This window comes from Acomys minous (assembly GCF_964271855.1).
Source record: "Acomys minous genome assembly, chromosome: 18".
NCBI lineage: Eukaryota > Metazoa > Chordata > Mammalia > Rodentia > Muridae > Acomys > Acomys minous.
This window is the reverse complement of record NC_140501.1, coordinates 24,307,013-24,329,155: the sequence shown is the minus strand read 5'-3', so window position 1 is coordinate 24,329,155 and position 22,143 is coordinate 24,307,013. Positions and strand designations below refer to the sequence as shown.

General features: G+C 35.8%; 1 protein-coding gene across 3 annotated transcripts in view; it reads right to left on the bottom strand.

The window, feature by feature from the left end:
* DACH1 (dachshund family transcription factor 1) overlaps positions 1-22,143 on the bottom strand; it is a 394,247-nt gene that overhangs the window by 166,487 nt on the left and 205,617 nt on the right. For all 3 annotated transcript variants that reach the window (XM_084766967.1, XM_084766966.1, XM_084766968.1), the window contains exon 3: positions 13,515-13,676. In XM_084766967.1, the coding sequence (XP_084623093.1) occupies positions 13,515-13,676 (162 nt within the window). The remainder of the gene's footprint in view (positions 1-13,514; positions 13,677-22,143) is intronic.

The window sequence follows — 22,143 nt, the reverse complement described above, 5'->3', positions numbered from 1 at the left end:
AAGTTTTTAACCACACTGAGCTGTAGTTTCCAAGAAACGTATGACTACAAAATTAATATTATTAGAAAGTAGAAATCTAACGAGGGCATGCTTATCTATTTGCTGTGTAAATTGATCTCTTATCACCCAAAGTAAGCAGATACAACATCAATCATGGGACCATACAGACAAAAGCAATCAATTAAAAAAAAAAAAGCACAGGAATTGACAAACAACTAGTCAATGAAATCATTTTTTCCTTATACTTAGCTGGAGTCTTTTAAAAGAATTGCTCTGGCCAATGTCAGTTTTATTTTAGTCTGCATGCTTGTTAATAGAGAATGCATGTCATATCCACTTATTTTAGCTGTCTGGGGAAGTTTTTTGCACCTTATAAAAATAGTTCTAGTATCAATATATTGAAAACATGTAATTTTTTGTAAGTCTCACTAAATAGTTTTGTAAGTCCTAGAAATGAGAATGAAAAATGTTACTTTAGGAAAACACAGTACATCGTATGCTAATCGATAATTTTTCAACATTTTTTCATGTTTGACAAAGGTAGGTTACTTTGGGTTTGGTAGTGATCATTTTGATCATTTCTGTCTTAAAATGCTGTCTGTGGAGAGAAGTCAGCATCAGTATATATTGAGCCGATTATGGTACATATCATTTTTAGTTCATAGAAGAGCCCAGAAGTGCTGAATTATGCCCTGGGTAAGCTCTTTGGGACATTGCCAAAACTGTTATAAACATTTCTGAGCTCACTTTTCCAGGGAACTCTTTTAAAAATCAATTAGAAGTGAAAGCCTTTCAATGTAAGTGTTTGAAAATGTCAAGCCTGGATTACTTTGTTTTTTTGTTGTGCATCAATGGCAATATTTCAAAACCCGAATACTAAATTGATCATATCCTATAATTAAACTATTAAAGGGAATAGGATGTGCAAGTTTGCTGAAACTAATTCCACAGCAGAACTGGTTTTTTTGTTTTAAGAAATATGTTTGGTTAGGTTAAAAAAAAAAAAGTAAAGGGAAGGGGAGAGAGCAGAAAGGTAAAGTTGTTCAGGTTTCGTTCTCACAGTATACTGGAGTAAACTTTGTGATTTAAAAAAATAAAAATTTAAAACACCTGACGTTGCACTTCAGGTCAGCTTGTTAAAGTAATAAATCCTTTATTTAAGATTCCTGAATCAGGTTATTTCAATAACATTCTACAGGCCGTGGTATGAGATCAATTATCAATCTAAATTTACCAAAGAGGGATCTGTTCAAGAAGTGGACTTAAGCAAGGACCCAGTACATTTTCCATAGTCTGTCTTAGAAGTGTATGCCAATGTTGTCTTTGCATTTGTTTTACACATGTGCAGATGCAAGACTAATTTATTTCTGTTTAAAGACAGACATCAAACTTTGAAGGCATATATCATGTTTTATTCCTTACTAAAAGTAATCTCATATTTTGTTTTATGTGTATAAAATTGTATTCTTATAAGAGATGAGAATCTGTAAACACCAAAAACCTGTGTTCCCTTACTCGACAAATGAACCGCAAATTGACTGTGGAGAGCAAAGGATTAAAATTCCTCATGGATGTGTAGCGAACACATTGATATTAATTGGTTTGTCCTTTCAAGTTGTGTTTATCTCTTCATTTCCATCACTGTTGCAAAGGTCACTCTGTTCCATTTATAAATCCACGATGACAGAGATTAGTAAAGGCAAAAAGCAACAGCTAACTGAGTGCATCACCATGCACTTGCACTGCTCACAATTCATTTATCCAATTAATAAAGAATACCATCGAATGCTCTGTGGTAAGGTATTTTTTTTTCAAAGTACCAAAATGGTTCATGTCAAGATAGCTTAATCATCTACCTTTAGTACAGACAGTATAGGAAATGTTTTGAAACAGGGACATTTCGCTCTAGTTGAAATACTGCCAAATTTGTACCCCTTGAGGATTTTGTTTTCTACAGAACAAAATAATTAAGAAGCTAAATTTCAGAAGAAAATCCATTACATAATACAATTTATACTTTAAAATGTTATGAAAGAAATCCAGAAACTTAAATATAGTGATGAAACGGTGTGTGTATGTGTGCGTGTGTGTGTGTTGTATGTATGTGTGTGTGTGTGTGTGCACATTAGCGTGCATGTGCGCGCATGTTCATATGTATGTATAGCAATCTTGATGAGTAAGGTCATATTGTGATGAAAAGGAATTTAAATATGAAATAATACCAACATGCATAGGCAGACATAAGAAATTTTACAACTAAAGGCTGGTTTACACACATAGTTAGCACTATTCTAGACCAAGGTTTTTCTCTTGATGTAAAGGTGCATTGCACTGTGGCAGATGAAAGAAAGATCAAAAAGACAAAATATGTATGGGTGTGATTTAACAATGGTACCTCTAGGTATGATCATTAGGTTGTCACAGAAAATTGCTTATCTATAGACTAAGCACTTTAACCAGATTAGGACTTTTAATTTTTCTTAATATACAGATGTAGAACATTGCACCTATGTTAGCTAATAGATCATGTGTTTATAGATAGATGCCTCTCAAAAATATAACTGAGATATGAAGCCTAAAGTAAAAGATATAAATAGAAAAACTCTAGCTAAATTAATTATTAAGAATTGTAACATAAGTTTAGAATTTAAGATATAGTGGAGTGAAATAGGTCCATTTCTACAACATAAAAGAAACACATAGCTCTAACGCTGCAGACAGAAACTTAAGTCAAATATGAGTGAAATTAAAACAAAAATTAGCTTTAAAAATTGATTTTTTTTCCCTCAATCATGTCTCCTGAAATGTTGTGTAGTCACAGAATCCTGAAGCAACTGCAACAGCAATGACGTTTCCAAGGCCAGAGTTCTGAAACAAGTTGAATTACTCAAATGTCATAGTGTCTGGAAACGAATTACTAATCACCACATTATATTAAATGGCAACACATTTCCTTTTATTCACCCATCAAATTAAAAATACTTAACTAAAATATGTAGTTTATTGTTTGGAACAAAATATATTCCATTTCTAAGTTAAATACATATGCTAAAGTAGATATCACAAAATCATTAAATATGTTATGAAAATCACAAAGAGATGTTTTTTCTTTGAAAACATAAGACACAATATCTTTTATGAGATTGCTTTTATCCAAAGACCAAAGCTTTTTTTATCATACAGACTAAATTTAAAATGCATTACTTCATAAGAAATTTCTACCTAACAAAATGGACAACTTCTCTGAGGAATCCTAAAATGTTGAACTTTAATCATAATCAGAAATGTATTTTAAAACATGCTATTAAGACATACACAGGATTGATGAAAATTAATATATGTATTTATTAACTTTAGTGTAAACGTGTCATCATGCATAAACATAAAATGTATGATATATGTGACAAGGTGTGTACTGAAGTACACTTGTCTGCTCTTCTTTGTCCCTGTGCAGATATGGCTACCATCCTACAAATGACCCCAAGGAATAAAGTACACTTTTTGGCTCAACGATTTATCAACAGCTTGAAGTGGCAGGAATGGTGATTCAATCCTGCTTCTCCACATATCAGATATAGGCCACATTCTTCAGTCTGCGGAACTCGAAAGGGAAAAAGTCCCCATCGCATTTGCCCTTTCATAGAGATGGAAATATTATTAGAAAGGACATAAACAGACTAATTAAATCACAGCAGTATGGCTGGGATGACAGCTGGTACAGCGTGTGACTGAGAAGATCCATATCTGCGAACAGGAGGTACTTCACTTCCAATCCATTCGCTATTAGGTGCTTTCAAGCTTGCTGTGCAGACATTAAATAATAACATATCATTTCCAAGACTAAAACGATGTAAAGAAATAAAAAAGGCTTTCTAACCAAGAAATCTTTTGTGCAGCGGCGGGCAAAAAAAAAAAAAATCCTTTACCACTCAGTTCTGCTTTTGAGATAAAGATGTAATAATGCCATTACCTTTCATCAGCAGGATCCTTGAAAATCAACACTCTTTGCTTATCATGCTGTGAAATACAAATAGAGCTAAAGGCCTGGCCTGCAAGGCACTGCTGCAGCGATATTAACTACCAGATCTGCCCTTTGTGAAGGAAACCGTATCCGTTTCATTAGTGCAGACTCTAATTCAAAACTGTTGAAAATGAACTGCACATACTGTTTTAATAACAACACTCCTAATCATTATCAAACTGGTAATTCTCTCAGCACTGAATTATAAGGGTCTCTGTTTCCATTATGACCTGCTGTTAAAGAAAACCATATTTAAATCCTCCATTCTTTCTTATTTTTCAAATTATCCAGGTTTGAGAGAAGGGGAGGGGTTGGAGCATCAAGAGCATGTAAAACTATGTCTGCCACATTATTTCATTTTAGGTGAAATAAAAGCTGACAGTTTTAGACATTTATGTCAACTACTGTATTATTTACAAATCCTTTGGTTACACTACTTTGCATTAGGTTGGAAAATGCACAGTTCACTCAAGTGACTTTGTACAATTTTGGAGTGCTTGGACACTTCAGAAAGAATCAGAGCAATAAAAAATGTGAAACGCTAAGTCTGGTGGCAGGTGCAATGAGCAAAATTTGTGTGAGCAACTTTAAAAATGTTGAGCAAATCATAGGGTCATCTCAAACAATACGTTAACTAACACTAGGCATTTGTAACCTATTTGAAAATAGGTATCATTCAGCATTGGATGTTTACATAGCATATAGTAGAGGGTTTATTTTAATTACACATTGGATATCATAAGTCAAATGTAAAGAAAGACAAGTAAGTAGTGGAACATGTTAATGAATCTAATAAAAGTTCTGATCATAAAAGTGTTGAATGCAACCTAGACTATTTTATACAAAGGTACTTGATCTGGATATTCTTTATATTTTAAGTTTGTTTGAATATCACAAAATGAACAGATATTATGTTGGTCATTTATGACTTTACTTGATTGAATTGTGCTTAATCTTATGAAATGTGACGAAATCTACCATATAACTCATTCACTTCGACATATACTACAGTCATCTGTTTCACAAGTATACAGCTAATATACAGTGAAATATCATTTAATTGATTTCTTTGTGCTTCAATTGTTAGGTTTCCTTTAGTACTCAGTCATTATTTATAAACACTATTGATAGTGAAACAAAAAATGTTGTATATTCTATAATAATATTTTCAAACTGTCTAGACACATTGAAAAGTGTCTTCTAGATATGAGAAAACATTGCATAAAAATGAAATTTTGCGTATATGCACCAAGGAATATATTTAGTAGGTCCTATAAGAAATTACTGCAAATAATTAATTATAGTATGATTTTTAACATACAAGAAGAGACATAGGAATATATCTTAAGTATTATTAAAGAAAATGTGTCCTAGTGCAGGAGCAAATTTCCTCTTCAGTCACCTAATATGAACACAGATACTTCCATTATTTAACAAAATAATAACAGCAAAGATTTAAAACAAGAATTAAGATAATGATGCTACCTCTCTCGCTTTCCTGAGAGATCTAAGAAGCACACACAATGCCATATGCTTATTGGCTTGCAGTGCTTATGCCACATTTGACTAAACTAATCTTAAACCATCTTTTTAGACAACCTTAATTTTTCCCTGTGATAAAACGACATAAACTTTCATCTAGCCTCTTCCACACATTAACAGAGGAGAGGCACAGCATCAAGGAAAGATGTTCTGCCCTCAGTTTCTCGCAGCCAAAGTGAATATTGTCCACTCTGATCCATCATTATGTAATGATTACATATCTTTAAATAGACACACAGCACTCTATTCACCAGTGTCTTTGTTGAGACCTGTTAGTTGGTCTTGGGTTCTCATTTTGAAAGCACTCAAAGAATGCCTCTTTATATTTTATCTTCTATTGGGTCCTCAAAAGTCAAGAAGCTTTAACAAACCAGAATGAACCTTTCTATTAAAAGAAAGGCCAGTGTTTTTTTTTTAAAAAAAAAAAAAAACCTTATCCAATTAGCTGCAATCATTATTGGCATTATATCAGTAGAAGATAGATCTTATATATTCTCCCATGTTATTTCATAAATATACCTGAAGGCTTTTCCATGGTCATAACATATAAAATGTCTTAATGTCACAGCAAGTTTGTTTTGGGATTTCAACTTAAGTGGGCTGTTTATTATATTTGCCACATTGTCTCAGACATTTAGTAAAGAACAACGTTAGAGATATGAAATATTTATAAAAGCATCAGAATTCATGAAAAAGAAACTTAATCCCTTTCTTTGTTTCCAGTCGGGGTGAGAAACTTTGTATTCGATGTCAGGGTATGAAGACATCCTCTGCATAGGCAATGATGTCAACCATATGGTCTATTCACAATCAATTGAATTACAAGGCATGGCAGCTACTCCACTTTTAAAAGATGCTTGTGTTGCTTTCAGTTACTACACAAATGTGACATCTATGAAAGGTTTAAGGTTGGGTGTCCTTTCTTGACCATGTATAAGGACACAAGGAATAAAAGCATGCATTAAAAGTTTTACACATAAGCTGACCGTTCTTGGTTTTCAGTAGTCTGCATTCTGAACGTTATAATTATTTAAACTTTTGGGGCGTAGTCTTGTCACTACCCTTGTTTACTAGACCCTAACTAGTAATATTATTTAATCCTACCCATCAGGCAAGAAGAAGGCACTTCCGAATTATTATTAGAAAAAGTTGTTGAAGTTTAAGACAGAAAATCCACATTTAATCTGTTAAACAATAGCAAATGTCTTATGAACCAGTGATACTGTAATTGAACTGGAGACATTTTTAGAGCAGGCTTGCTTTGGCTTTTTCACCCTCCGATTTGGAATCTGCTCACAGTACTGCCAGCTTAACCAAAAAGGATTAACTCTCATATCCAACTGAGAACACAGATAATTCTCAGTAATTGGTAAAAAATGAAGATGAATGGGGCTGAGAGATAAGGAGCAATTAGCTCATCAGCAGTTACAGCTGTGCACTCAATCCGGATCCATCTCTTGAGTCTCGGCCCCTTTTAAAGAACCTAAGCAGACTAAGCGCAGGACACCCCTCCCCAAAAAAATTGCCATACCTGCCCATCATTTCTCTCGTCTTCCACTCTATTTCTTACTATACAAAGACACCTGTCATAGTATGGTATGTAAATTACTACCTCTCTTAGGACCTATGTCTAAAGCCAATCTTCTTTTTAAACTTTTTTTTTTATAACAGAAACCAAATGACTACTGTAGACACTCTTAAATTCCCTGTCAATCGTTTCATTATAGCAGCATCATCTGTTTGAAAATATAAGCAATTCCCTCATCTAATTATAGGAAGGATTTGAGGTTCATTAGCATTGCCAAGGCAGGATCCGATGTGCAACTGCAGAGCTCTGCGTGGCGGCCTGGCTCTCAGTTTCCTTTTATTTGCTGTCTCTGGCTCTCCAAGACTTTTTTCCTGAAAATATAAACTCACTATTTTCCCTCAAAATAGGCATGCGTGCTAGAAGAAAGGAAAAGGCTTTGGAGTAAATCATTCTGTATCTGCAAGATGCATCCAAGGTTACTTTCCTTGTTTCAATGTAAGGCGATGGTCAGATAGAGAAGATAGTTTGTCTCCCTCTGTGCTTGGCCCTTTTCGCCTTTTACCAAATGTGTTTTGTTGGTTGGAGGACAAAAAGTAAACAGGGGAGAAAGGCTGAGGAATACAGTCTCAACCCAACTCAGGTGCTTACTTTTTTTTTTTACTTGAAACTCGTATATCTCGTTAACTATTTTGAGTTTGAGAAGAATTGTTAAAGAACCCTGTACTCCAGACAAATCATATGTGTTCAGCTTTGTCGTTTACTGAACTAGCACCGGCTTGCCTATATGCCACAGAGTTCAGAAAGACAAAGTACTGAAGTCGTGGGATGACTTCACTTCCTCGAAATAATAACAGCAGTTAGGGGGTTATGACTATAGTTTAAACAATGAGATTTTCTTGGGACATCTGTTTTGAGATCACATTTTGAATAGATATGAACTCATTTCCTACGAAGCCAGAACTCTACTATTGTTGATAGCTGTTTACCAGTTCCATGAGTCAGATATTAGCCACTGGCAAAGGTTCCTCTCAAATCCTCTGAGTATTTTCTAAACTGTGTACATAGTGCTTTCCATAAATAAAACGTTGAGAGAAGAATGTATTATTTTCTCAAATCTTAGTAAATAATGCCTCACAAAACTTTTTCCTTTAGAATAATATTTAATGCATGTATGTTTCAAAAGTGTGCTTCTGGCTCTCTTTAGCAAAGGGAGGAGTAGACACTAGGTTTAGCAAGTATTTATTTAGATAACAGAGATGCTCTGGGAGATGCTTTTTATGTCAATATTTAGATAGCATTTCAAAACTAGAAGTAAAATTAAGGATCCTTTATTTAGACTAAACAATTTGTGATTAATTTAGTATCCTCAAAGATGAGCATAATGCCAAAAGAAAAGATAAACAGACTTTAAAAAAAAAACAGTTACGGATGGCTGTCAAATTGACCTTGAGTTCACTGGTTTTAAATTTTGTCTTACCAATATTCCAGTTCCAATTTGTAAGCAGAATTTTTAAGCTGGTTATGCAGATCAGTTGTTAAAGGAGAAAAAAATAGTCATTTATCTGGCCTATAGTCTGTGTAGAGCATTGCCACTAAAAAGAATCCAGGACATTTTTCCTTCTTATCTAGAACGTAGCTCATATCAGGCAACCTGTCACTGATAGTACTTGATATAAACAAGAGATTGCCTAGACATCTCAGTAATCAATATCAGGATGGCTACAGTATGGAAACCCAAACCAGTGCATATCATTTGTCTCAGTATCTATTTCTATGGCCAAATGAAGCATTAATTCAAATCATAAATCTATGGTGATTTAAATCTGGGAATGAGCACCTGCCTGCTTTAATGATTTATTTTGTACATTTCAGTAAGCAGGAGATTTGTCCATATGAACTGACAGGTCACCTTCAGATGCCAGGAGCAGACTGTTTATCACCATGCAGACTAGCATCTCATCTTAGCAAGTAAATATTAAACTAAAAGAATCCAATTGATTGTGGATGGAGGAGACTGGCGATGTGGCCATATATTTTACTCAGCAAGCTGATGCCTCACTCAGACCTCTCCTTAGTTCCTCACCAATTCCTACTGTCATGATACTCTTGGAAAGATGTGGCCTCAAGGTTATCATTTAAAATTGGTCATGAAAATAATTATTTGTCAACATCAAATTTTTCCAAAACTCTCTTTTTTTTTTTACTGGCTAATTTTTAGGACTCATTATGAATTAGAAAAAATCATCTTTCACAAGCTTATGCAATCACCTCACCCAGCCAAATACAGCCAAATCAAGGAGAAACAAAATCTTTTTTTTCCTGAGCCACTGGGATATATTTACCAATAACAAACTTAAAACATGCCGCCATAAAGGAAAGCCTAAAATGTATGCTTTAAATTGTGAGGCGAGTGAACAAAAGTCATAGGGAGGTGACATAATGAGTTGATGCTAGACATGTCACTGGGTATGTTTGTGGCTAAGTAGTAGCAATACATCAAGTCTAAGTTTCACCCTTGTGAAGGATGTCACCACTGCAACGTGTTTGCTGGCAGGCAGAATGAAAAAAAAACAGTGAATTTGAATTCTGAAGCATGGGCTTGAGAGTCTCAGGATTCTTTTTTTTTTTTTTTAAGGATTTCTTTATTAATTATTTATACAGTCTTCTGCCTGCTTATACACTTGCAGCCAGAAGAGGGCACCAGATCACATTATAGATGGTTATGAGCCACCATGTGGTTGCTGGGAATTGAACTCAAGAACTCTGGAAGAGCAGACAATGCTCTTTAACCGCTGAGCCATCTCTCCAGCCCCCGGGATTCTTTCTAGAACCAAAATTCTTCAGTTTTTCTTCTTTGCTACTTTGCAGTGACTGATACTCGCAGAGCACAGCACATGTCCCATTACTGCTGTAGGACACTCCTTCCCATTAGAATGTGTGTATGTGGCCCTTGTGTACTGGGTTTGTATTAGATCAGTTTTGTGTTTTTACAATAAATGAGCTGAACTCAGACATTTAGTAAAGTGCAACGTGAATACATCTAAGTTTTCTGACACTCTATGGCTTCAGAAGCACCACCTCCTCAAGACAAAGGAAGGCAAAAAGGAAGCTGCTGTAAAGATGGGAAGAAAGTACTTTTTTGTGAAGGGCTTTTTAAGAGAACTGCAACAGTAAAAGTAATTCCAAACTTCAAATAAACAGTGTGAGAAACAGACACAATGAATGATACACTAAATACTGGGCACACACATTGTAATTATCACACAGTGGCATTTTCCAGTGGGCTTGAGCTGTTAAGCTCTGAAGGTCTGCACGACGCTTCAAAGTCATAATCAAATTGTTATTGAGGGTTTCAAAGAAGCAGGAATTGTCTTCTTAGAAGCCTGAAGCCACAAAATCTGCTCAGGTCAGCAACTGCTTTGATCTCTGCAGACTTCGCTCTGACCTTCTGAAGGTTTTTTCACCCTTCACTCCTACATTCTTCCTAGCTAAAACTCACTGCCTATGCTTTCTAAATAAATATACAAGAGTAGTGTTTTTCATGAGTGACAATAGGAATTTCAAGTTCTTATACAACAGCCAAATGTTGAGAATAGAAGAAAAATGAGAGCAGAAGTCCTCCCTAACTCAGCTAAAGAGGTCACAATATAAACGATATGTGTCCCCATCTATAAATATTTTTTTAATATATTTTATGAATTTATTCATATTACATCTCAATTGTTATCCCATCTCTTGTATCTTCCCATTCCTCCGACCCTCCCATTTTTTCCCCTTACTCTTCTCTCCTATGACTGTGACTGAGGGGGACCTCCTCCCCCTCTATATGCTCATAGGGTATCAAGTCTCTTCTTGGTAGCCTGCTATCCTTCCTCTGAGTGCCACCAGGCCTCCCTGTCCACGGGACGTGGTCAAAGGAAGTACAAGTAAGCACTCCTCTTGGTCCAAATAAATGTAAGATAACTCATGGTAGTCTTTTAATACTTGAGCTACCAACTAATAGGGGAAAAGTTACTTCCCAATCATAATAAAATGAGATATTTAAGTTTTTATAGTTTAAGACATGATAATAGCATAAGAACCTAAATAATTAAAGGGAGTTGTAATTTGGATGGTAGGTAAATTGTTATTACATACTAAAAATAAGAAATACATGTTAATGCTTAATTGTGAGTAATTTGCTTTTTAAGTTCTGCCTATTGGTTTCTGAAAATCTATCTGCTGCTCACTCCGAGGAGAATTAAGTGATTGTTTCTTTAGAGTATGTCCCTTTAAAAGTGTCATATTGTCCCAATTAATCCTCTCTTCAAACGTCTACTACCAGGCATGGACTGCATTGAAAGTCTACTCTGAAAATTTGAAAATAATCAAGTGGAAAAACCATTTGGAATAACTACTATAATTGATGAGTAGACTTTTTTATGCAAGAAGACATGAATACAATTCCTACGCTAAAAAAATGATGCAGACAAAAGTTTCCAGCGTTTGGGAAATTTCAATGGTCAGAATGTTGGAGTTCAATGGACTAGTCTTGCCCTGGAATTACCACCTTTTGTGATCTTGGTATCTCCGTCCCAGGTAATCACTGATCACTTACTTTATAAGTGTTGAAAGTGGCTCGATTTCAGAAGCCAAAGCAAAAAGGGTTTCACTTTAAGCCCTTCTACACTTACCAGTTCTAAAAAAGAGAGAGAATTGTGAGTCTTTCATTTTGCATCAGTATTGACGAGACTTAAAGTCTAGCAATGTATGAATACAAACTAAACAATTCTCTGCTTTCTATTCTTTCTTTCTAGTATCTCAAGTAGTGCAAGTGCTGGTAGATTCCTGAGATGGCTTGCGGTATCTTCTCTTCAGGTGGTCCTCCATGTTTTCTCTGCTCCGGCAATGGCCACCACCAGCTAGCTACTCTCAGGTTAAGGTGTGGTGGCTTCAGTTGCCCTTGGGAGGTTCCGCTGGGAAATTCTGTTCTCATTTGCATGTCAGAAGTGTCTCTTTACCTTCATGGAGAAATATGTTTTTGTATATACATTTCAAATCACTTACTGCCCTGGTGTTCTTTCCAGTATGTGTTCATGAAGAACTGCAATGAATGATTAATTATTGAAATTCATAATATTTTATCAAGTGCCCATAACTACAGCTTAATGGGTGGAAAGCAGAGAACTATTGATTAACTTAAGAAATTATATTAAAATGCTCAGGGAAAAGAGAAATGTATTGGATTGTGGTAAGCTTCTGTATTCTGTTAAGCCTTGTTGGACAGGATAACATACATTTCCTTTGCAGAATGTAATTTTCTTTTGCAAAATTATATTTTGAGCACTAATTATGTACTTTAAAAATACTACAGTATAGAAACAGAATAAATGTTTTGCCACATTAACACCCGGATGATAAATATTCCATTGGTAAAAATAAAATAACCCACATTCAAAGCTGCATTTCACAAGCCAAGTGATACATCTGGGAAGGTAAAAATGTTTCACTTGGTTTGATTGAAAGATAACAGAAGAAAAGCCAGGTGATCATGAGAACTCCATACTGCTCTTTTCAAATGGGAGATACCACGGTAATGGTTGTGGATAGAAAGAATTACAAAAAATAATCCACATTGCTGGCAACAAAATAAAGTTTCAGTTTGTGGTCACCCCAGCCACAGTTTAGCTTTGTGTACTCTTTGTTGCCTGTGGGAAACAGTCTTCTGAACTGAGATTTTAAGCCATTGTTTATATATTTGGCCTAACTTTGCATTGCCTGAGATCAGTTATGTTATATACCGGAAAAGTAAGGGCTCTAAGTAACTCTTAGAACAGTGTGTTTTGAAATTGTTATATTTTATTATTAGTTATTGTTTACAATATCTTAAATGCCTATATGTAAAATAAGGTATATTACATGTATGAATATAACAATGCAAATATGATATTATGTATCACACACAGATCCAGGGTGTATCCACAATGGACCTGAGAGGCACCCCATATGAATGATGAAAGCTAATGTGTAAAACTCGGCTGTTTGTGGTAATGAATGTCTTAGTTGATAGTAAACCTACTAAATGCTTTTTAAAAGGATATGTAGGGTTGGATATATACACATACACATATTATTTCTGTCAGATTACCTACACTCACCATTTTATAATTTTGATTTTTAAAACCATTTGCATTATGAAATATATAAATGCATTACTTGTAAAGTATATTGTAGTTGTAATATTTGTCCCTGTGTTAAAAATTATAACGTTGACATCTTCTTGGTATATGTAATAGAGAGACAAAATGAAGACTTAAAGTATATTCCTCTCTTGATCTTAAAGTACTCACTCCATGAATGTGGAGCCAGGAATTTTTTTTTCTGGAGTAGGAAATAATTCTAAGGAAACTGAATGTGAACAGTGTTCGGGAACATCAGACTTACCAACACTTGAATTCATATCCCCGTTTTCAGAATCTGCTCCATGTTGGTTGTTACTGGCATGGTAGTTGCTCATAGCTTCTAATTTTATTTTCTTCACCTTCATTGCTTCAGCAATAGCTGCATTGGTAGCAGCTGCAGCAGCTGCAGCAGCTGCAGTCAGCCCTTAAAAATAAATTAAAAACAAAATAATGCAAATTCAGGCTTTTAAAAAATAATATTCCGTGTCTTTTCTTAACACACATACTAACATATTTTAGATTATCAGATTCATTCATGTAATATGATAATATATTTCTGTTCAAAAACGTACCAATGCAGCATTGGCACATTTGTGTAAATAAGTGATTGTCAAACTCTCAGAGATATTAGCAGAGATGTAATTCACACATTACATAGGAGCGAAAATGTGGAGATACAGTCTGAACATCCCATTCCATGCTGAGCATCCTCTAACGTGCCCAGAAGGAAGTGGGACTGTAGGTGAATTACAAAGTCTCCTTACAGCAGCAAAACACACTCATTCTTTTCTATATATATCACCATTTTTCACACAGCCTGCAGCACCCTTCCTGTTCTTCTATCTCTGACTCACTTCCACAACTGCCCATCTTCTAGTGAAAATCTATTCATATTTTAGAGGACTAATGCCCATCATTCCTGGGAGATGATGATGCCTGCTTCTGTCTATAAGGACCATGTTTACATTCCTGTATTGGTGCACAGTATATATTGCACTGTGTGCATCTGCCTGTGCATCTGGTTTCCTTCTGAGGTGATGAGCTATTCACTGGCTAGGGCCACGTGCTGTATAGCTAAATAACTGCAGCACTCTATTTTCTTCTTTTATGTAGAATTTATCTTTTTAAAAAATTTTTATTAATTTATTCATATTACATCTCGATGGTTTTCCCCTCCCTTGTATCCTCCCATTCCTCTCTCCCTGCCACTTTCCCCCTATTCCCCTCCCCTGTGATTGTGACTGAGGGGACCCTCCTCCCCTTGTATATGCTCATAGGGTATCAAGTCTCTTCTTGGTAACCTGCTGTCCTTCCTCTGAGTGCCACCAGGTCTCCCCCTCCAGGGGACATGGTCAAAGGTGAGGCACCAGAGTACGTGTGAAAGTCAGCACTCTATTTTTAAGAAAAATAAATTACAAAATTACTTCAGTAAATGATTTGCTTTAACTTATTAATGTAAGTACTGATCGCAGTGACCCAAGAGTGTTGTGATCACAAGTACCCTTGTTTTACAGATTATGTATTACAACGCAAGGTCTATACTGCTATATTTAGGCTCAGGATGATGGCTGCCCCTTCTTTGTCTTATACACTCTGGTCGTTTATGGAATAGGAGATAGTAACAAATACGACACAAGAAGTAGAATTTGGGGCCAACTCTTGGAAGATCAGAATGCAAAAACTGCTGACCTGAGGTACAATTATAGAAATAGCAAAAAGACAACTTTTGAGCAGAAGATGTATTATTTTCTCAATGTGTCAAATTCTACCAGGTTGGCTCATTCTAGCCTGGCACCTCCCACCCCTCCCCGCCACCTGAGACATGAATGATATCTGCTAATTCTAGAAACTTTACAGTCCATGGAAGGAGAGTGTTTGCTTTCCTGCATCCATATTCTTTTCACACAGCTGGTTTTGAAGTCCGGGTGACTGTGCTCCAGCCTTCTGAATTTATCTGTGTGATTTATTTCCACTCCCAGCCAGTAGAGAGGAGAAAAGCATCTCTTTTTCACTTCCTCCCCACTAATCATCACTCCTAGCTACCACAGCAAAGAGCGGCTGCTCCACAGAGTTATGTGGGACTCTTTCCTGGTGGAAATCTTAGCTACATAGTCTAGTCAGTGCGTACGAGACTCCACCTTCTCTTCAGATCAGTGTGAAGAGGCCTTGACCACTGTCCCCCTAATGCAGTAAGATCTGCAGGTCAGATCTTCACTTGAAAAACTCATAACCGCTCCTTAAAAGGCATGGATCTAAATTCAAAGACTCCATCTGTGTTTTTTCACAAGCGCTTGCTGCCTTTTAAGTCCCAACTTGAACAGATTCTCTCATCTTCCTATGATTGAATTTTCTCCTCAATTACTCATTTCCTTCAAAGATGTTTCAGAACATTTTCTTTCCTGTTCTCTTTAAATCCCCCCTGTGTTTCCCAGAAAAATCTTTTCCCTTGATTTTTGCCTTTTGACAAATGTGAACATCTCATTTGTCCCTTTCCTCTATTTCCGGGTGTTTACTTGTCTGCAATATATGTCTCTTATCAGCTCTACGGCTTGGCTTTATGCCTCAGGAAAACCTAGTAATTGCATTCAAAATATAAAGACTGAGGATACAATTACAAAATAGCCAAAAACTCCTAGTAACACATCCATAACTTCTCAGAAACTGTTCCTGGGAAAACCAATGGATCTTTTTGAGAACAGTTTCTTCTTCTGTAAAACCAAACTAAGCCCAAACAGGAAATATAATAGTCAGGACAGAAAACTATATAGAGAATATCGCATTGCATTCAGTACAGACCATACCAATTGTGCATCTCTGTTCCCCTATGAGAAAGGTCTAAGTGTTAGCTTTCAGTAGGCAGCATGGGTTATCTACTCCCTTACTCTAGATTATTCATATTTACCTGATCCCTGATTTGCCATAACTGTTTCTAGTCTTGTTATTATATTACATTGTTACAAATTTGGTTGCTACTTTTTCTGAGTTTTCCAATTCTAATAGAACGCCAAAAGGTGTGTGTATCACAGTTCACTTCAGACTCTATGTCTTATTCCCTAAAGTCTTGCAATGCAATCTTTTAAATAGTCTTTTTCCAGGAAAAGCACACCAGTGGATTATCTAACAGCATGCATACAAGAAACATTATACAGACTTATAAATACACATATATGCAGATAATAACAATTTTTGGAAAAAAAAGGCCATGGGTTCTAAAAAGGAAAACTTATACAATGTAGTTATAGTCATATTCATTCCTCTCCGCCGTATCTTTACAGATCCAGCCCCTGGTCCCTTGTCCATCCAGCCTTGTGGCCTGTTCTTCTGTTTTATAAACCACAGAGTTCAATTTGTGCTAAAGGAGAAAACTAAAAGTGCAGTAAATACATAGATGTAATTTTGAGCATGACATGTGCACATGACTTGCCCACCATGCATTCTTAATTAACAACCTTTGCTTTCCCCACCTGTAATCTTTTTCTCACACAGTAGTCAGCATGGTCATAGGAAATGAATGCATGATCATATCGCTCAGTGTCTACTGTTAGAATCAAAATGAATACTTTACATGGTCATTAAGGTTATTGGAGCTCATGTCCCTGAGAATCCATGTGATAACATCCCCTAGAACAGATTAATTTCAGCTACCCAATGGACTGTATCACTTTCCTTCACTCAAATCTATAACAAGTTGGACTGACTTAGTGGGAAATCTTCATCCCATTTGGACATGAATCTGCCTTCCAAGTATGTTGGAGCTTTCAAATCAAGCATATAAATACATCATATACAACTGAAGTTCTGACTCAGGGACTCTGTGTTAAAGAGTTGAAGTTCTACACTTGAATATTACAATTTTAATACTGCATAAGCCATCTTGCAATCCTTGTGTGCATTCTAAGAAAAGCAATACAAAGCTTTGATATCTTTTTTTATATGAGAGAAAATGATTGGCTTAAGGGATGGAGGGATTATGGCTACATCCTTAGGTCATACTATCAAGAAAATATGGATAGATTCTTGGCATACTTACAACAAATGTTACCGCGGTGTTTACTGTAACCTGTCACTGAATTCTAAAGTCATTCTTTTTTTATTTTTTACATATACATTGATATCATTATACATATATAAATTAAACTACCTACAGCAAGAAGAACCATGAAACAATCAGGAATTATATGAATGTTACATTCTTAGTGGTTTGGCTATTTGTATTTGACAGCCTTGAAGAAAACACCTTTCCTATCTTGTTGCATCTAAAATTCTGAATGCATGTCAATATCTATCATATATCATCATTATCAACTTAAAATAGCTGTCTAGACATAAAACATGTTTTTTTATATTTTTTATTTTTTAATATACATTTATATTATTACATATATATACAATAAACTACCTATAGCAAGAAGAACCATGACCAATCAGGAATTTTATAAATGTTACATTCTTAGTGTTCTGGTTATTTGTATTTTACAGCCTTAAAGAAAACATCTTTCCTATCTTGGTGTGTCTAAAATTCTGAATGTAAATCCATTTCCATCACATCTTGTCATTATCAACTTGAAATATCTATCTAGACTTAAAACCATCTTAACCCGTAAACAAGTAAGCTTCATTGTAAAACTAAGCTACCTAGTCTTCAACTCAATCAGAGACTTGAGAAGAAATAAACTTGATTACCTGAGTATGCCGGGATTTCAGGTTAGTAGCTTTCCAAATGAGAAGATGACAGAGACAGTTTGCTACCTGAAGAGTCATCCAAAACTTTCTGTAACATTGGAGCATCTTCTCTAGCCTTCTGGCCCAATATATCTGACAGACTTATTTGTGAGGCAGGAACTATTGAGGACTTGCTTATGCTGTCTTAGCAGAGTTTGGTCGCCGACTGTGACGGCATCCAGCTTGCCCTTTTTTAGGCAGAATTCTTCCCAAGGCTTTTTTTTTTTTTTTTTTTTTGCCACATTTGAAGCTATCTCCATGAAGAGGTTTCTAAAAACATCTTACCCCTAAACAACTAAGCTTAATTACAAAAATAAACTCTCTGGTCTTGAATGGATGCGCACAGAGTCAACAGCCAAACTAAAGTAATTCTTAAACTAGATCCGCTAGAGAACCACAAGAAAACTATAAAGGTCAAACTAAATGGAGAGAAACTTAAATCAATTCCGCTGAAATATGGGACAAGACAAGTCTGCCCACTCTCTCCGTATCTCTTCAATATCGTACTTGAAGTCGTAGCTAGAGCAATAAGACAACTAAAGGAGATCAGTGGAGTACAAATTGGAAAGGAAGAGGTCACAGATGATATGAAAATATTCATAAATGACCCCACAAATTCTACCAAGGAACTCCTACAGCTGATAAGCACCTTCAGCAAAGTGACTGAATATGAAATTAACATGAGAAATTCAGTAGCCTTCCTTTATACAAAAGACAAACAGGTTGAGAAAGAAATTAGGGAAACAACACCCTTCACAAAAGCCACCAAAAAAAAAAAAAAAGTAAAGTATCTGGGTATAACTCTAAACAAGCAAGTAAAAGACTTGTATGAAAAAATAACTTCAAGTCTCTAAAATATATATATATATACATATATATAAGAAGATACCAGAAGATGGAAAGATCGCCCATGTTCATGGATTGGTAAAAATTAACATAGTAAAAATGACCATATTACCAAAAGCAATCTACATAGTCAATGCACTCTCCTTCAAAATGTCAACATAATTATTTACAGAGCTTGAAAGAACCACTCTCAACTTCATATGGAAAAACAAAACAAAAAAGCCCATATAGCTAAGCAAATGCTATACAGTAAAAGATCTTCTGGAAGTATCTCCATCCCTGATCTCAAGCTGTACTATAGAGCAACAGTAATAAAATGGTTTGGTACTGGCACAGAAATAGGCTGGCTGATCAATGGAATTGAATTGAGAACCAGAAATAAACCCACATACCTATGGACACTTCATTTTTTACAAAGAAGCGAAAACCATACAATGGAAAAAAGATAATATCTTCAACAAATGGTGCTGGTCTCACTGGATGTTTCATGTAGAAAAATTCAAATAGACCCCTTATTTATTATCCTGCACAAAACTAAAGTTCAAGTGGATTAAAGATCTCAACATAAAACCAGACACACTAAAACTATTAAGAAAAAAGTGGGGAAAAGCCTTGAGCTCATTGGCATAAGGATAACTTTTCTGAACAGAAGGCAAATAGCTCAGGTTCTAACATTGACAATTAATAAATAGGACCTCATGAACCCGAAAAGTTTCTGTAAGGCAAAGGACACTGCCAACCAACAGAACAAAATGATACCTTATAGCCTGGAAAAGATCTTCACCAATCCCACATCTGACCAAGGGCTAATATCCAAAATATATATTTTTAATAAACCTCAAGAAAATAAACACCAACAAGCCAAATAATCCAATTAAAAAATGAGGTGCAGAGCTAAACAGAGAACTCTCAACAAAAGAGTATCAAATGGCTAAGAAACACTTAAAGAACTGCTCATTGTCCCTAGTCATCAGGAAATTGCAAATCAAAATAACTCTGAGATTACATCTTACACCTATTGGAATGGTCAAGATCAAAAACTCAAGTGACAGCATATGCTGGAGAAAAAGATATAGAAAGGGGAGCATCCCTCCATTGCTGGTGGGAGTGCAAACCTGTACAGTCACTTTGGAAATCAATCTAGCACTTTCTTTGAAAATGGGGAATAGTTCTACTTCAAGACACTCTCCTGTGCATATACCAGAAAGATGCTTCACCATACACCAAGGAAATCTACTCAACTACTTTTTAGCAGCTTTATTCATGATAGCCAGAATCTGGAAACAACCTCGATGTCCCTTAACTGAAAAATAGATAAAGAAACTTTGGTACATTTCCACAATGGAATACTGCTCAGCTATTAAAAACAAGGAAATCTTGAATTTTGCAAGCAACTAGAAGGAGCTAGAAATGAGCATCATGAGGGAGGTAATCCAGACCCAGTCAATACACATGGTATATACTCAAATTATAATCAGATAATAGCCAAATACTACAGAATAACTACACTAAGATACACAGACCTAAAGAAGCTATATAACAAGGATAGCCTTAGGGAGATGCTTAATTCTCATTCATAAGGGCAAATAGAATAGACACGGGAAGCAGCTGAGGAGATAGAACAGGGAGGGTGCCTATCATAGATGTCCTCTGAAAGCCTCCACCCACAGGGGGTTGAAGCAGATGCAGAGCCTCACAACCAAACTTCCAGGAGGAACACCGGGAGTCTTATGCAAGAGTTGGTAGATGTAAGCACCTGGAGGGAACAGGGGCTCCCCAAGAAGATGAATGGAGTCAACAAATCCAGGCGGAGGAGGTGGGTACTGCAGAGACTAATGAAACAACTAAGGACCAGGCATGGTGTGGACCTAGACCCTCTGCTCAGATGTAGTATATATATGGCACAGTCTCCCTGTAGGTCTCATTATATGAGGAGTAGGGACTACTTCTGACATGGACTCTGGTGCCCACTTGTGGATCACTTTCCCCTGGTAGGTGCAGCCTTCCCAGGCCACAGAGGAAGAGGATACAGACAGTCTTGGGGTCAGATGTCAGGGGAGGAGGGCTCCCCCTTTCTGAGGACTACTGGACGGGGAGAGGGATAAGGGAGGGTGGACCAGGAGGAGGGGGCTATAATAGGGATATAAAGTGAACAAACCTTTAAAAATAAAAATTTTAAAAAATATGTTTATATATTAATATACATAAACACACACAACAGTGATTCTGATCATATTAATAAAAGTACATGAACACTCTATATTTGTATTATATCATATGTGAATACACATGGGATGGTAAATCTCATGGAAAACATGGCACTCCATAGGTTCTTTGTACCTAAAATTTGAGAAGATCGCGAGCCATTTGGCAGCCTGTTGTGTTCATTATATTCCCTTTACCTTGCACTGATCTTCTTCTTTCAAATCTCCAAGGTAATTCTCAAATCCCCTGAACATCATTGTCTCTAGTGAAAGCATAGTTCTAATCTCTTTGTAGCCTCAGATAGAGGTTGCATTGTATATGTTGTTCACTAATTAACTTCCTTTTAAAAGAAAAGAGGAGGAAATAAATGATTTGTACAACACCAACAATTCACGTTGTGACATCTTTCACAAGGTAAGGAATTATTCTCTGGTGGAAATGCCAGTAATCCTTAATATCCATCTTTCTCCTTAACCACTTCTGTTCTGCCTCAGACTCATGAAAACTTTTCTTTCCTCAGCATCCATGCTTTACCCCAAAGAGTCTTAATTTTCATGTTGCCACTGTGTTTAACTCTTTCCAATCAAACCAACTAATTTTCTTTTACAGTTCTAGTCAATGCAGTATCTTGCAAAAAAAATGTGGAGGATTCACAAGATTTCTTTAATATACTATAAGAAATATTTTAAATTCTAAAAAAATTTTGCTGAAAATTTAGTAATAAAATTTATACAACTTATCTGTTTCATACCAAATTATGATTAACCATGTGGAATGTCATTTAAATGAACTTTCAAAAATGAATGTTTAAAAATCAGCAGGGAAATATAAACTCAAATTACCTATCTATAAAACGAGACATAACAGCCAAGCCAAATAGTTGAAATGCAAAGTGATTGCATCAAAAATAATATAGGTAGGCAACTTAAGACGGACAAATGAATGAGTGATTTCTTACAGTAAGATATAATTATCCCTTGATTTCATCCACTCAAGATGCTAAACCACTGTCAAAGGTTTTAGAATGTAGCTGTTTGGCTATCTTGACACATCTTTTGATTCAGCCCTCCACCTGGATCAAATTTATCATATAATCATTGAATCTGAAATCTGTGTGC